This window comes from Pelmatolapia mariae, linkage group LG23, assembly GCF_036321145.2.
Source record: "Pelmatolapia mariae isolate MD_Pm_ZW linkage group LG23, Pm_UMD_F_2, whole genome shotgun sequence".
Taxonomy (NCBI): Eukaryota; Metazoa; Chordata; class Actinopteri; order Cichliformes; family Cichlidae; genus Pelmatolapia; species Pelmatolapia mariae.
The window spans coordinates 46,056,652-46,074,840 of NC_086246.1; the positions used below are offsets into that span (position 1 = coordinate 46,056,652).

Genomic DNA, 18,189 nt, shown 5'->3' on the forward strand with positions numbered 1-18,189 from the left:
TTTCACACAACAGTTTATGTGTTTAAACACATATGTGTTTAAACCACACATATTACAGTAATCTTAGCTGGAGAAAGAATTTTACTGTTTAAATAATTCTGCATGAATAGTATGAATAGCCTATTTAAGGTCATGCCAAAGCACTGCAATCCGATTTAAATCCAGACTTTTACTAGGTCACTCCAACACCTTTTTTGTGAGGCAGCCAGAGGTGGACTCGCTGGTGTGTTTCAGATCATTGTCTGATCACCACTAGCTGAAAATTCATGTATTGTTCATGTCTGCGCCTGGTCCTGTACAACTCTTTTAAACACACACACACACATACACACACATATATAAAGCTATATTATTTTGTTTTAGCAGTGTTCATTTTAGATATATGTATCTATAACAAAATCTCAAAACCCCCAGACTAGATCGATAAGGCAGAGGAAAGGAAAGGCAGAGGTTTGAGATAGTGATCTGTGCTTTCTGGAAACAGAATTTAGAACATTTCAATGTTCAACTGATTCACATAACTCAACAAAATACACAAATACACAAACCTAATCAAACACAACCAAAGCTGTTGGCAACGTGTAGCACTGTTGCTGAATTTTGGAAAGTGTTTTGTGTGCCTTTGCAGCGTTTTTCTATTTGCTGGTGTCTGTTTGACCTCTCAGGGCCACTGTACATATCAGATCTCAATGGGAACCCCCCACCCGAAAACAACCAGTGCTATATCTATATTAATATGCGTTACAACCCCCCAGACTATCACTGACCCACCACCAAGCCAGTAATGCTGAACGATGTTAGAGGCAACATAATATTCTCCACGGCTTCTCCTGACCCTTTCACAGTTGTCACATGAGTTCAGGGTGAACCTGCTCTCATTTGTAAAAAGCACAGGGTGCCAGTGGTGGACATACCAATTCTGGTATTCTATGTCAATTCCCAATCAGACTCTACAGTGTCTACAGCAGTGAGTATAGGGCCCACTAGAGGACGTTGGGCCCTCAGGCCACCCTCATGAACTCTGTTTCTGATTGGGAGGTCAAAGACATTCACACCTCTGGTGTGCTGGAGGTCCTTTTGCAGGGCTCTGGTAGTGTTCATCCTGTTCCTCCTTGCACAAAGGAGTAGATACAGGTCCTCCTGATGGGTTAATGACCTTCTACAGGCTTGCTCAGCTTTCCAAGAATAACTGCCAGTCTCCTGTAATCTCCCCCATGCTCTTGAACTTGTGCTGGGAGACACAGCAACCCTTCTGGCAATCACTACATTGATGTGGCATTCTGGAGCAGTTTGTCTAGCTTTCCAACCTCTGCAGGGATCAAGTATCGCCTCAAGCAACCATTAGTGACACCGACACATCCAAATGCAAAACTATTGAAAAAGCAGTCAGAAAAATCTAAGAAGGGAAAAAATATCAGTGGCGTCCAGCTGTAAAACCATTTGTGTTTTGGGGGTTGTTTCACTGTTACCCCTCTAGTGCACCCGTTGTTAACTCCATTAAGACGCAAGAAACTGAAACTGCTTTGCTAGTGAACTGAGTAGATCAATATCCCAGATGTTTGATGTGATGTTATACCCTGATTAAAAAGAGTTTCTTCGTATTTTATACCACATCCAAGCTTTCTGTAAGAAGATCTTACCATCTCATTTACACTTTTACACAGCCTTTTAACACATTGTCTTGTGCATCTCTGGCCTTGTTTTTGCATAGATCGACTGTAGGGTGTTTAAATGTTATGACATATGAACATTGTCTCCTCCATACAACATACTTATTTTCTTCCACAAGAGTGTCCAGTGTAACTTTTTTTTCATGACAAGGGCATCATGTTAAATAACTTCAAAATGTCTGATCTGATCTGGTAAAATATGCTCATACACTTAAATCTTGCAATGATTTTTCATTTCTCTTACAATAATAACATAATTCAGGCATTTTACTAATTTATCTCTTTTAAGGGCCAGTATTATAAATTTCTTTCTTTTTTTTCTTTTTTTTTAAATATTTACATATGCAAACAACACAAATCCCTCCTTCTCGCTCTGTGATCAGGACGCATTTAAAGGCTGAAGTGTCAGTGAAGTGTCCCACTGATCTTCAGTAACTTACTTTGACTTTGACCTCACTATATCTACGCACTGTAACATGGCAGGATTGATACTTGTGCTGACTCTTCATAATCATGGCAAGCTCTTTTCATGGCACAAACCTTTACACCATGTTAGAATTAAGACAGTGTATGGTTCAAAATCAGGTCCGGAATTTTTACTGGAATATAGGCTTTGTGGTGGTTCTGTGTAATAATGACTTTTTTGAGTAATGATTCCAACACTGATCACAAAAAGAGGGGAAATAACGTAACAAACATGCACAAACACTTGACTCACAGTATTCAATTGATTTGCATTAATATAATTTCTTTATCGCTGCTTAGCAGTGGTGGAGACTCTCAAAACAGAGCCGATGAGAACCCAATGACAATTGATAAGAGAATTGATAAGGAATCGAACTGATAAGTGATATCGCAGTTCTCGATTTACACAGGAATTCGCAACTTTGCTCTCAATAAATTATTTGATTGGCTAAGAGGGTCACGTTGAATGCGTTATACTGCATGCTACTGGTCTGTGTGTTTCCTAGATGTACAATGACTACCGTAAAGGCAATGAAAAAAGCTGCGATTAAAATAACGCTACCATAAATACTGGAAACGTTGCTCACAGCCCGTCAAAATCGGACCGCTGTCCTCCTACTGATGACCTAAGTTAAGAAAGTTAAAAACTTAGCTTCTTAAGCCTTAATCCTCCGTTCTTTTAAATAGCCACCAGAGGGCGATACCTCCGTATAAAAAGACTTGGGAAAACTTTTTCCACACCTCTGAAAGCACTTCGTTTCCACTGTGTATTAACTTTTCAGAGGTTGACACCAGGCTTTTTCTTTCTTTTTTTTATGATTTAAGTGTTGAGTTGTTTGTTTCCTGTCATTTGTCACAGAGTTTCTCTAAATTCAAATATTTTACTAATTTGTTTCTTGTTTCTGTCATTCACTTACTTTTACAAAACTGTAATTTTTTAGGGTCACTGTTGTAAATTTCTAAATTATATTAAATATTCAATATTTGTATATGGTTCACCTACCAGTATATGTATGTGTAGCATGTGGTTCATACACATTCTATGATGGTAAAATTACTGGGCCACCTAAACGCTACACCTACAAGAGCCTCTCAGCCATGAAAACTTGCCATGAAGTTCACTGAGCACAGTTTCTGTCCTGATGTTAATGCCAGAGGAGGATTAGTACTCTGCAGTCTTTGAGTCAGCAAATAGTTGGTGACTTGTGCTGCACAATGTGCCTCAGCACTCTGCATCTCTATAACTCTATGTGGTCTGTCACTTTGTGGCTGTGCTGCTGTGGTTCCTAAATTCTTCTACTTTGCAAGAAAAAAATTACTTACAATTGTTTGTGGGCTATCTGGGAAGACCAAAAATTGACTAGGTTATTGATGTTATACACTTGTGCCATTAGAAAGAGAGATGAATTCAAAGATTAAAAAGTGTGGCCCGAAACTTTTGACCAAATATTGCAGGTATTCATCGCTACACTGATTTACAGATATTCTCTAAAAATTAACCCATATAAGAAGTGACATAATTAGGGAAAATTTTTACTGCTATGACTGAAGACTTAAAACAGACGATTTTTGAAAGACTCAGACATACCGAACCATGGGGGATACACTGCAGTTTCACAAGTCAGTCAGAGGAAACTATGATAGAAATCTATACTTCCTGATAATTACAAACAGGATGAGAGATGCTAGAACATTCACAGATATGTGACCAAACCAGAACAAAGTTGAAATGACTCACTGAGTGAGCCATCAAAACTACAAATATTATTTATAATGAGCCAAAAAGCTTAGATTTAAAAATAATTTAAAAAAAATATACATTTCACAATATACATGGTGGAAACCACTTGTGAAAAGATGCTTCTAAGTACAAGCGCATTAATATATGGAGCTATATGTAAATTGAATACACTGTTTGTGCTTCATTTAAACAGTTATTGTCCAACAACATGTTAGTAAACATACTGTAGAGTAGCTGCATTTCTCTACACAGTAAAACACCATACATGGAGCTTTATAGCCAGGGCATTCCTTCTTTTAAGAAATATGCCAGATTTGGTCTGCTAAAATTTTTGCTACCTTTCTGATAAGTTTATGTTGATTTTTCAGCCCCATGATGGTTTCCTTCTCTTGTCTTTGCGTCTGCTTAAAAATTAAGATAAAACTGAAGTTATTCTGTTCTGGCTGGTGTTGCACTGTCTTTGTTTTGTTTTTGGGTTTTTTGCAAGTGTTGCACTTTATGTAGTCCTGTGTTGATTGTTATATGTCATATGTAGCACTATGGTCTTGGAGGGACGTTGTGTAATTTCACTGTGTACTGTACCACTGCTCATGGTTGGAATGACACTAAAGCCACTTGACTTGACTTAACTTATTATACTTGGCCCCAAAAAATCATAGAAACATATTTACTCTGGATGGCCTCCAGTACTACTGTGAGGAATCTTGGAGTCATTTTTGACCAGAATATGTCCTTCATATTAAACAAATATGTAGGACTGCAGTCCTGCGTATTTGGATTATATTATAATCCTACAAACTTATGTTTGTCCCTAAAATTTGAAACATCCTGTCTCAGAGTGATGGCGAAAACCACAAAATTTGATAAACTTCTACATGTGAGTTTTTGTTTTCAAATTCGCCATGAAAGAGAAGTGATTTGATAACTGAGTTGTTATGTTTCCACTGAAGTGAGACTGCATAACTAAAGTGATACTTTCACTCTAAGGTACAGCTGCTTTATTTCCTGCCAGCTACAATCCTAAGGGTCGATGTTACTTATGGTCTAAAAGAAGTATAAATGTAAGATAACTGCTGATCTTAGATGCTCTTAAAATCAAAAATAAATAAATTACTGCTTAGTCTTTCTTTTAGAGTCAATCCAAAGAGAATCCAGGATGATATGCTTGTCTGTAACACATTATCAAAAAATAAACTGTTGCTCTTTCACTTTACTTTTTAAAGATGACCTTAATTTTATTTTCATCAATTAGATGAAAACAGTAGCTTTTGAAAGAATGATACATATCTGCAAAATCAGGAAAAGGTGTTTAAGTCAGCACGGTGGCAAGGTGGTTAGCACTGTTGCTGCACAGCAAGCAGGTCCTGAGTTCAATTCCACGATCAGGGTGGGGTCTTTCTGTGAGTTTGCATGTTCTCCTAGTGTTTGCGTGGGTTCTCCCCGGGTATTCCGGCTTCCTCCCACAGTCTAAAGACATGCGTTTAGGTTAATTGATCAAGTAAGCTAAGGTGTGAATGTGGTTGTCTGTCTCTGTGTGTCAGCCCTGCGACTGACTGGCGACCTGTCCAGGTGCCTCTTGCCCTATGACAGCTGGGTTAGGCTCCAGCGCCCCCTGTGACCCTGAAAAAGATAAGATCTGAAAAAGCCATGTTAATGCAAGAGGAGAATGACCACTGTATTAAAGAGAATCCATTATAATGAATATTTGTATTAATAAAATTGGTAATTGACACACAGATATTGCAAAATAAAACTGATACACTGATTTATTACTCTTACCAGGTGTTCACAATGTGTGCAGAAGTAATAAAATACACTGAATGTGGAAATGTTTGTTAAGGAACATGGATCAATTTCCACATGAGCACCAAATTGCACAGAATTTCATGAATGATCTAATGCTACTGAACATAAGGGCATTGATGCATAAAGGATATAATATAATGCAAAAGTATACAGCAAGAATGTGAGACCTATCACTCTTGCCTAGATAATGGTTCTGTAGAGAGACAGGGTATACCCAGACAGGAATAGCTTCATACACTGAAAGATAACCCAGATAACGTGAAAGATACACTGCAGTTTCACAAGTCAGTTGGGGGAAATTGTGATAGTATTCTATCACAAGCAATAACACTCCCTGAAAATTACAAACAGGACGATAGATGCAAGAACATTTCTAGGTATGTGACCAAGCCAGATATACAAAACTGGAACTGGTAATGAATCCATCAACTGATTCATCAAAAGCACAAATATCATTGATAGTGAGCTACAAAGGGAAAAAAACAGATTAAAAAGTGACAAAAATTAAAGGCTTAAAGGCAATGCATCAAAGCATTATTTATTTCATAAATAAGGTGGTTAGAGTGATTTGTATTTGGAATAATGTAACTTGAGTATGCAGTTCATACATACACCATAATGGCACAAGAACTGGGCCACCTAAACACTACCTACAGCTGCTGTGCCATGAAGTTCCTGGTGCACAGTTTTTGTGCTGAGGTTTATGCAAGAGGAGGTTAGAAACTTTGCAGTTGTTGACTCAACAAATTATTGGCAACTTTTATGCACTGTGTGCAAGCAAGCAAGCAAGCAAGCAAGCAGGAAGAGCAGAAATTAAATTGTTGAGGTTACTGATTTTATACACCTGTGCAATTTTATAGACTCTAATTTTTTATATTTAAGAATTCAAAAACTACATTCTGTGCTTGTACTTCAGGGAGACTCTTTAGTCTGTGAAGCTGCAAAGGCGTATGGGGTGGTGTCTGCCAGCAGGCCAAACCCAAATTATCTAACAGTCCACACTTATACTAAGATACTGAATTGATTATATACTGAAACATAAGTGAAACACTTAATCACTATCAAGAGATCTAATGACTGAGATATCAATATTCAGGCTGATAACAATGATGATGAGATACGTGTTTGTAACACATAAAAGACAATAAACTGTAATCTTATTTTCATCATCGTAATACAAACTAAACACGTCCTTTGTGATTGTACATGTGACTCTACAAGAACAATAAACATAATCTTACTAACTGGCTTATCATATTATACCGCGAAGGGCTGTCTGAGTAAAACGCTGTATACTTAAGAATTTATCCTGCTACTTCTACATTGCTGTATAACATGATATAACATTGGCTTCATCATTTTTGGCAGATGAGGTATTTTTCAGATCATGATAGCTTTGCTTTGGCCAAGTTGGACACACAACAAACACTTCACATTGGAGGTGTCCAGTACGTATATATTCAGATACCCAAACTACATGGGTATCTATCTACAGGGCTCCTCACTAGTCTGCTCCCTGCATGTTTTTTGTGTTTTTAACATTTTGTATAGTGGTTGCTAATAGGAAGGGTGTGAAGTAAGTGTCAAACACCAGCCTAAAATTCTTCTACTTCTAAAAGTATTACAAAAATGCAAGGTGACAGATGACTTGACCTGTAACTGGTGCTACATGTCAGCTGGCTTCCTGTTTCACGCGCCCCCAACATTCTGAAAATAGTTTGCTTCCTAGTAATCTGTTATCATCAATCTTGGTTGACGTGTGTGTCGCTAAATATTGTGAAGATGCTTTCTTGAAGCCATGTGCACAAATTCTTGCAACTCTTGCAACAGTCATAGCTTTCCAGTTAACACGTCATGCTAACAAACAATAACTTTTCACATTTACACTGTTGTCACTCTTAAAGTATATTAAGTTAATCAGCTTCTTAATTTTCTTTTAAATTTCATTTTCATCATGAACCCCCCAAAATAGCAAAGCCTGTCTCACAATATCTCAACAAAAAGGCATGTTATATTCACCTTTTTGTTTTGTTTGATTAGATGTATTTTAATCTTTATCCTAAGATTTCGAATCTATAACAATGCATAATGTGACCCTTGTTAGAACTATATTACTATTAAGCCTGCTTAAAGACTCCAACTAAGACTAATAAGCTACATTTTTTCAGCTTCTGGAGGTGTTAGATGACTTATAAATGTGGTTTGACACCCCATCATTTGCATGTACAAAAACACAAACACTTCCTCTTTTATTACAAGGAAGCATTTAAAGACTGGAGTGTCAGTGAAGTGCCCCACTGCTCTTCAGTAACTCACCTTGACTTTGATCTCACCATGTTTACCCACTGTAACCTGGCAGCACTGATACTCGTGCTGACTCTTCATGATCAAGGTACGTCACTTTTCATGGCTCAAACTTTTATACAAAGTCAGAACGGAGTCCATGAAGTTAAGATTTTGATGCATAGAATATGTAAACCTTTTTCTCTCCAGTTCATACAGGAGAAATCGTGGGTGGCCATGAGGTTGCACCACATAGCAGGCCGTACATGGTGATTTTGGAGCTGAAAAAGTCAAATGGTAATAAATCATACTGTGATGGCTTCCTTGTAAATGAGCATTTTGTGATGACTGCTGCCCACTGTGAAGCCAGGTGAGTTTAACCCACTCATGTTTATCTAAAATGAATTATGTGGCCAAGTAAATTTTGTTATCACAATAATGCTAAAGTTACACAACTTCAAGCCATAACCTTTGACTGCGATATAGATTTCATGAAGGATTTATCTTTTCTTTTGTCAATACTAAAAATTATTATCTTTATTGTTTCAAAATGTTTTTCCCCTATTTTTTCAGATCGTACAAAGTCTTTCTGGGACTTCATGATTACAAAAATCGCAGAAAAGTACAGACTGTGATAGTGAATGAGAAAAATGCTTTTCCACACGAAGGCTACGACAAAACTTGTTTAAAAAATGACATAATGCTTCTTAAGGTAAATAAAGACTAAAATAATTGTATTTAACAAAAAGATTATTATTAATTTGAGCTATAATCAACTTTCATTTATTATATTAGGAAAAGCTCAGTCATCAACAAACAGCTGTTAATCTATATACTGTATATATTGATACTAAAGTTTTCTTATTTCTCGTTTTCTTGAAGTTGCATCCCAAGGCTAAGTTCAACGAGAATGTGACATCTATTGCTCTCGCAGGCCGTGATGACACTGGCTCTGTCCCAAAATCATGTGCAGTCCTTGGTTGGGGAAACACAGAGAATGGTAAAGCATCTGATGTACTCCGGGAAGTCAATGTGAACCTGACTGACATTGAGTTTTGTGCTAAGGAAAAAAAGTACTGCTCTAAAGGCACAACTGGACCAAGCAATGTAAGTAGATTTTGCATCTTATAACAAGAAAGAAAAAAGAAACTGTTTGGTCAGCATTGATAATTAGCTCATTGTTCACTTATGATCACAATAACTACATATTGTGCTTGTACTTCCAGGGAGACTCTGGTGGCCCGTTAGTCTGTGAATGTGGAAAGGCGTATGGGGTGGTGTCTGCCAACCAGCAAAACATCTACAGTTATACTATGATACCTGAATACAGAGACTGGATTGACTGCATACTAAAACATAAGTTAAAGTCATAATACATTTAAACCTCAGATCGCTAAGACATCTGATGACTGAGATATCAATATTTAGACTGATTCCACTGAACTGAGACTGCCTAACAGACAAGATATCATTGTGATCTAATATACTGATGCTCATGTTCTTAAAAACAGCAATGATTAATTATTGCTTTGCCTTTCTTTTAGAGTAGATTCAAAGAGAACCCATGACGTTATGCTTGTTTATAACATTTAATGAGACAATAAACTGTTGTTCTTTCACTGTTTTTCTTTGATGTCTTATTTTCTTAATAGCAATGCAAACAAAACATATCTTACATGATTATGCAGCATATTTTAAGTCAATGTAAACATATATATTTCCTAGATATATGAACAAAAATCAGGAAATACATTGTAAAGGCACTTGATGTTAAACATGTAAGCTAAAGCATGCATTACAAGTGAAACAAACAGGAACAGAATCACAAAAGCACATTGTTAAATGGAGACATCAGGTTGGGATCTGAAAGAAATTACTCAGGTTACATAGTTCATTTGATGATATATCATCAAATGACCTGATATGAGGTACAGTACACTGGCTGTTCAAATAAACACATCCAACACTTTGTATATCCATGATGTCTCATATGACCTAAGTAACACTGAGAATGTACATAAGAATTTGGTGATCATTTCAGCTTGCCTTTAGAGCCACCATCAGGTTTTTCTCTTTTAAGCACACTTTATGAACATGTACACTCACTGAGCACAATTGTTCAACTATTCATTTATGCAAACATCTAATCAGCCATCAATGCATTGGAACTCAATGCATTAGGAATGTAGACATAGTCAAGATGATCTGCTGAAGTTCAAATCGAAGTTCACAGGTGCATGAGGTCAAAATATTTATGGCCCTAACTACTAGTATACATTATGACTAAATGAATCGTTGTGTATCTCACTCCATCTAGTTTTGCACACGCTCTACAGTAAAATAACAAATGACAAAGTTCACAGGTTAGAGTTAAATGTCATTCATTTATATTTCACATTTGTAATATTCTTGGTATTTATAATTGAGTGCTTTCTATATATTAGTGCTATTTCTTAAATGTGTCAACTTTGTAATAAATTGTATTATTTAATTAGTTTAGTCTCTTACTGTTACTGTCTTGGGGCAACTGTAACCCACATAGTTTCCTTAGGGATTATTAAAGTATTCTGATTCTGATCCTCCAGTTTCTTCCTGCCATAAAGTGTAATGCAGATTAGACTAGAGCAGCAGATCACTGCATATGCACATAAATGAGCTTAAATTGATTATACCATAGACATGGGGACATGTTTAAAAAAAAACATGCTTTAATATAAATAAAATATCTGTCTGTGAAATGATATATATCAAAGAAAATGTACATAAAATACGTACTATATACTTATTTTTCATTTTAGTACCGGCTCACAGGAAAGGCGCATATTAATAAAAAAAAATAATATCCATCCATCCATGGATTAATATGTGAAAAATGCCAGAGAAAGTTATGTCAAGTCTTTGTATTCATGTATTTATGTTTTTATTTGTAAAAGCTTCATGCTCTTGCATGACCTCTCTCACCCACTACAGGGTGCTGAAGCACCACCTACAGAACAGGACGCATCCACTGAGGTCGGAGCAACGAAAAGCAGCTTTCTTACCTCAGAGATCAGAGTAGACAGAAAGAACAATGGGCAGCTGAGGGTTTGTTGAATTGGAGCATGGAGCTGGTGAAGAGGTTATGAGTTTACACGCGGTCTGGTCTATTCCTGTAAAACAAAAACAAAAAACCCCCAAAAAAACAACAACAAAAAAATGCTGGACAGTCCCGGCAGTTTCCAGTAACATCAAAGCCTTCGAATAGCAATATACTATGAGTTAAATAATTGCTATATACTATTATTATCATTATTATTACTCTTTATAGTTATTATTACAAGAACCCTGGCTGCAGTGAAGCAGATTTAATCCTGCTCATAAATACATTAGCCAAATGTAACCACAAGATGGCAGCAGTTTAACCTCCTAAGACCCGAACTCTTTCATGACATGCATTTTTAATTTCTCTTTGCTATTTGGGCAGATTGAGACCTAATGAATGTAAAAACAAAGAATTAGATGGGGTTTTTTTCTTTTTTCTTTTTTTACCTAATATTTGTTTCTGAGAAAGATGAGAGAAAGATGAAAATATCCTCGTAAGTAGATATCAGGCCCTTGTACAGCAAAACTTTGCATTTTGGTCTAGACAACCAAAAATGTGATGTCCACATATGAGGACGCCAGGTCCTATGAGGTTAAAGAATGGACACAAACAGGCCAGAAACTTTATGACAGGACGCTCTTTGAGATGAAAGGAGAGGGATGTTTTCGCTTACATTTGAACTGATGTCTAATATTTAATTGATTTTCTGTTTTGTTCTGATGGAATGCCACTGGAGGAAATATATTTGTTCAAATGAGGTATTTACTATAGAAATCACTGTGCAGTATATAGCAGTGATATTAAAATGTAGGGCTACGGAAATATCTAAATAAAACTATAACTTATGTCGTCGTCCGAAAACATTCTGTTCATGCAGAATACATAATTTTACACTTTGCATAAGGAATAATAGGCCAGAACAAATGTATTTACTAATGTGCAAGCAAGGTTATTCAGATTAAAAAACAAAACAAAAATAACAATAACAACAAAAATAAACAAAAACTAAATATTTGTGACAAGAGTACAAATCTGAGTACCTGTTCTACCACTTTCCATCTATGTACCCTTGAAAGATAACCAGCAACATACCTACCTGGATTGCCTGGAATGTACGTGTTATAGCGGATACAAATATTTCTAGAAACATTAAAAAGAAAAAAAAGTCCAGCATTATTTCAATTGCTTAAATGGTTTGGAGAAACCTTTCAGAAACCCTTCATACCTGCACTGATTTCACAGAACATAAGCTACAACAATGTAAACAGTCTATGAGTGTGCTTTTGCCAGTGTTTTCAATTCATGTCTGCCCTGTATATTGCTTTCTTTCTCTTTTTTTCTTATGCGTTCCTCCTGTCCATCTTAATGTTCAAATCTTTTCTGAATACAGGAACCTGGACACTGCATGCCTGATACCTGATGCATGAATTCTAAAGAGCTGTCAATTTATTTCTATCTTTGCTTCTTGCAGTACTGTAGGTTCCTATTCACCTCATTTTCAGGGGATTCTTTCTTTTACTGGCTGGTAGTGAAACCAGTGTAAAGTAGGTTTTAACCACCATCAAAATTCTGAAAGTTTGTGCACGACTTCTTGTTTATCTTTTATCATCCCCAGCTCATTACATTGCTGAGGAGCTCTGTGACGAACGTTTCACAGCATATCTCTCTTCATCACAGCGATGCGTGCAGAAAGGCTTCTTTCCCGCATAGTTATTTTTCACTGATTGGAGTACAGTGGCGATAAAATGATAAGAAGCCGCAAAAAGATAATGCATCAGAAAAGTGATCACTTTAGCATAGTCAGCATTTGGGCACATTTTCATTTTGTAGGTTGCCACGGCATACCTACAAAATGAAAAATGACTTGGTTAGGATAAATCGTCTTGGGCACAAAATCATTTGCATAATTTTCTCTTTATGACTATGTAGCAAGTCGAAAATACGCTACATTATATAGGTCTCCCTGTTTTGTTGTCAATGCTTAGCAGAAGAGCCAATGACCGAAATGTGCGTGCGCTTTCGCTTTGAGCACTATGTGCTGTAAAAGGATTTTCCTGCACCAACATAAGCCTTCTGAAATTAGTTGATACTTACCACATTTAATGCAGTATCCATTGTTACATTTTAAACCGAACTGAGTCTGAGAAAAGGTGCAACTGTTCAAGCGCTTTTACATCAAAGAAAAAAAAAAGAGTAAAACATGTAATACCACCTCAAAGACTGAAAGAAATTTGCGTGTGAAATACTGAGATTTTACATAATCATGCAGAGGAAATGGTTTATGATAGTAATCTCTGCTTTTTGCAAATTGCAGGCACATTGATAGATGCAGGAACATTTCAACCAGTTACACAAGACTGAGATATGAACTGAAGTTCAAATGAATCATAGAACAATCTGCATCAAAAAACAAACAAACAATATATATATATATATATATATATAATGGGCAAAAATAGAGGAAACTTTAATATTTAAAAAAATTTAAACTATATGCAAGCCAAAGAAGAGAATGGGATGGATGAACGCATTACTTCACATACATAAACAGATAAATGAGTAGAAAGACTGAGGGTTTAAAATAGACCTTCAGAGTAGCAAGTGTAGAGTGATAGTAAAAAAAAATATGCTATGTTTCACAAATTTTTGTTTTGGTTGATTACTTTTCTAAAACCTGAAACAAAAAAAAAATAGTAACTGAAATTGAGAAGTAACTGATCATTTGAGTCAGGTGCATATTCTCCCCAATAAATGTGTAATCATATCATATCAAAAAATGTAACTTACTAAGCTAAATAGTATTAAATACAGGCCTTTATTATTCTTAAATGGATAGCTCATGTAAAAGACAGAATATGCAGAATTTTGGGTGCTATGTCTGTTACTTTGCCTTGTTGTTTAGATTAAAAATATACAAAAATGTGTAGTCTATCTAATATTGAGTTTTTATGGATACACTCTTAAAATCCTTTTAGGTGACTGTTCGCAGCAAGTCAAAACAATATTTCAGGTCACCAGGAAATGGGCTTACAAGTACTGTTTAAAAATACTTTAGGCAGTATAAGCAGTACCACATCACTTGAGACAGGCAGCAGTTAAAAGGCACTTTGTTTCAAAATGAAACAACTGGATAAATCATAATATAATGTTACTGCTTTAGCAGGTCAGTGTGCTGCGTGGGTGTGTCATATCTCATCCATCTCTCCTGATGAGACAGTGCACAGATGGCGTCATTCAGCAGTCAGCCACCCAGCAGTATATAAGCTAGTGAAGCGCTGCTCAGTTGGTGTGTGGACCACTCTTGGGTGGAAAGTGTTAGTGTTGTGGTCTACTCATTTTGAAAGTACATGGTAATCTATTATTGTATATGTTGGTAGATCTGTGGACTGAAAGTTTTCATGGCATAGATCTGTTCATAACTGCTTTCTTGAAATCAATTCTTGGAACCACAGACAGTCGTATCAGATTTGCATTCATGTTAACAATTCATTCTCATAAGCAATCATTTAAACAATGACTATAGTAAATTCAGTATATGTAGTAAACTATGATTGTCTTGTGCAAAGATAAGAACAGCTTGAAGGACAAAGTATCTTTACCTAGCTGATAGTATAGTTTTATATAGTGTTGTATAGTTTTACACACTCCTGACATCATTACTTGCTTCTTTCACACTGCTGCATCACTTATATTTTCAAACTATTTAAATCTTTCTTAATAATATGTGATATAATTGTTGGAGCACAAGCTGTTGTTGAAAGAAGACTTTCAGTTTTCTTTTTTTATGTTTTTGTCTTTATTAGATAATACAGCAGAGAGTAGCAGTAAAGCACTAGAGAGAATCGGAAGATTCGCAGCAAATGGCTATGGGCTGAAGTTGAACCCAGGCTGCTGAATTTGGCCTTAGTGGCATACAGTGGCCCACTCATGCCATGAACTAAACAGACATCCCACCTTTGACAATTTATCAGAAAAGATCTTACTTACCTCAAAAGTCTGCATTGCTTTTACCAGCTCAGCTATTTTTCCAGTTGCACGCATAACCACTGATGGCCACATAGACAAAGAGCACCCTATTTGCAGGTTAGGTTGTTTCTGACTTGCCAGATAATGCCAGCAGTTGGTGTACTGCATCAAAATTACAAGATCGACCTTCTCTTCATTTATATTCTCAGACCTTTCACCACAATCTGTTTATGCCAGAAAACAACTACTACCTATATATATGTGTGTGTGTGTGTTTGTGTAAAGTTACTGATTTTTACTGAAGCATTTTTTTCATGAAGTTTGTTGAGCTGTGATCCGACAAAATCACCCCACATGCTTAAATCTTGAAGTAATTTATAGCCAAATGAATTATGCGTGTCTCATAATCAGTTTATTTACTAACTTATAATATTACAAATATATTTCCTTCATTGTCCTATGACCAGCATTAAGCCTGAAGTGCTAACTGGTAATCTAAATATATACGTAATGTAATACTATGAAAATAAGAGTTTTTGTCATGCTGTGGAGGTGTTCCTTATGTGGTTAAAGGCCACATCATTTGCATATGCAAATAACACAAGGACGTCCTTCTGTCTCAAATATAATGAAGTATTTAAAGAGTGAAGCTGTCAGTGATGTGTTCCACTGCTCTTCAGGATCTCAGCCTGCCTTTTGTCTCATCATGTTTGCCCACTGTAACCTGGCAATACTCACTGTTCTGCTGATTCTTCATGATCAAGGTAAGATTCTTCTCATCACACAGATAGATGTATTATATTATGTAATTCATGAAGAGACCTGCTTTGCCTCTGTGCAGCAGTAATTGCATAGAATAAGTTATATGATGAATAAATTAATTTATAGCATACAGATAAATATTATGGAACACCACTGGTTATGAAGCAGAACTGGTGAAGACACATTGGAGCAGTCATGATCATCTAACCCTGAAGTTCTGTCCTCACAGAGTTTCATAAACACATACAGGGGCTCCCCCAATAGTGTGCCTTCATCAAAGCATCCATTATGTATTGCATCATGTCTGAACTATAAGACAGTATGTTTTTGTTTTATAAGGTATTGGATTTTTTTTTCAGTCCGCGCAGGGGAAATCATCGGTGGCCATGAGACCGTGCCACATAGCAGACCGTACATGGTGCTTTTACAGCAGAACAAGGCAAATGGTCATACAGCACACTGTGGTGGCTTCCTTCTGAATGAGAATTTTGTGTTGACTGCAGCCCACTGCCAAGCTGAGTAGGTTAAACACACTTTATGTTTAACTACCAGGGATTCTAATGCCCCTAATAAGATAAGTCTTGAAACTGGGAAATATGTTTTATGATGGCTCCATATATGTTTATTTTATTGAACACAATAGATAAATAAATAATCTCTTTATTGTCACTTAACAGTTTTGCTCTTATTGTATTTCAGGACATACGAAATATTCCTGGGTCTTCACAATTACCATCATAAGAATGGTGTACAACACACACATGTGGAGAAAGCCTTTCCTCATAATGACTATGATGCAAATACTTTTGAAAACGACATAATGGTCCTTAAGGTAGGAGAAGCAAATGACTTCATTTGTACTTAATAACATGCCATAAGTAATAATGGTTAATTACTGTAATGATTTATCATTTAATATATTTAATTTAGATAAGCATCAAAATGCTATAATTCTAATATCTAATAAAGCATTTTTTAATCTCTGCTCTTTCCTTAAGTTAAAGTCCAAGGCAGAATTTAACAATAAAGTGAAGTCCATTGCTCTCGCAGACCATGGTGATGGCTCTCTGCCACAATCATGTGTCGTCTCTGGCTGGGGAAGAACAAAAGAAGAAAGCCATATGTCTGTGAAACTCCTGGAAGCTAATGTAACCCTGACTGATGATGAGAGGTGTGCTAAGGAAAAGTTTTACTGCTCTAAGGGCGAGACTGGACCAGGAGTAGTACGTACTTTTTTTTGTAACTTAGCATAAAAAAATAGGTGCTGTCAGCGTTAATGTCGTTAAAATGACGTTAATGCCATAACCGCATTAACGTGGCAAATCTCCGTCAGCAAGTTAACGGAGCTAATGGAGATTTACCGTGTAAATGCATTTTAACGACATTAACGCTGACAGCACTAGAAAAAATTAAACTTTTAGTCAGAAATGATCTTTTTTTGTTTGTTTGTTTCTGTGGTGTAATCAGCACATGTATTAATGTATTTCAGGGAGACTCTGGTGGTCCATTAGTCTGTGGAGATGGAAAGGCATATGGGGTGGTGTCCACCAGCAGTAGCCCAAAGCCCAGTGCTTCATCAATCCATAGGTATACTAAGATACCCACCTACAAAGAATGGATCGATTCCATAATCAGTGGTAATGGGAAATACTAATACGTCTAATGCGTGATGGATCATGTCACAATATTTGCATCACTGAAGTAGATCGCTCTTAAATGAGATTAGAATAAGATTCAATCCCCAAAATACTTATCCCAATCACTGTAAAAAGACAAAAATAAAAACAAAACAAACCAAAAACAAAAACGTAACATCATATAGCAAAAAAAAGTGTTATTGTGATTACTTTTTAAAGCATCTTTTTCTGTATTCAGTTATTGAGCTTTATTAGATGTGACATGTGCTGATATGGTACTACACTTTGCGTGCTCTAAATAAATAAATAATAAAGTATATCAAAGGTGTGTGTTTGCTTTTAATGCTTTTCCACTGGATTTTCTCAGTACTTGGGACCCCCTGTTTTCTTTTGACAAGAATGATATATCAGACAATAACTTTCATTCCTTCAAATGAAGTTGAATTTAAAACTATTTAGGAGAGCTTATTTGTACATGTTTTTGATATACTGTGATAGCCTAGGATAATATTATGAATTGAGCAAAAAATAGATATTTGTAAAAACATTTTATTTTAAAACAAGTCGACGTAAAATCTATGCTGTCATTGATGTAAAAATAAAATACACTAAGATAAACTTAATGGTGATTAGTGCTTTAAGATATGCATACCAGTGTTACATACCAGGCAAATTACATCTGTACAAAGGCAAAATTGTGTTTCAATATGAAAGAAATTACTGAAACTACAAAGAAATACACTGTACTAATGTTTTTGTAGCCTGCCGCTTCCTTTG

The 18,189-nt window shown here is 36.1% G+C and overlaps 2 protein-coding genes across 2 annotated transcripts; both read left to right on the forward strand.

Moving 5' to 3' along the window:
- Positions 1 to 7,999: 7,999 nt before the first annotated feature.
- On the forward strand, positions 8,000 to 9,510 carry LOC134620979 (mast cell protease 1A-like). The gene is made up of 5 exons (XM_063467363.1): positions 8,000 to 8,074; positions 8,176 to 8,335; positions 8,539 to 8,677; positions 8,848 to 9,072; positions 9,192 to 9,510. The coding sequence occupies exons 1-5, from the start codon at positions 8,017 to 8,019 to the stop codon at positions 9,336 to 9,338; spliced, it is 729 nt and encodes a 242-aa protein (XP_063323433.1). The 5' UTR covers positions 8,000 to 8,016; the 3' UTR covers positions 9,339 to 9,510.
- Positions 9,511 to 15,719: 6,209 nt separating this feature from the next.
- Positions 15,720 to 17,429, forward strand: LOC134621278 (granzyme E-like). Its single transcript, XM_063467704.1, has 5 exons — positions 15,720 to 15,777; positions 16,135 to 16,294; positions 16,475 to 16,607; positions 16,774 to 16,998; positions 17,265 to 17,429. Exons 1-5 carry the CDS (start codon positions 15,720 to 15,722, stop codon positions 17,427 to 17,429), a joined length of 741 nt encoding a protein of 246 aa, XP_063323774.1.
- Positions 17,430 to 18,189: the final 760 nt, after the last annotated feature.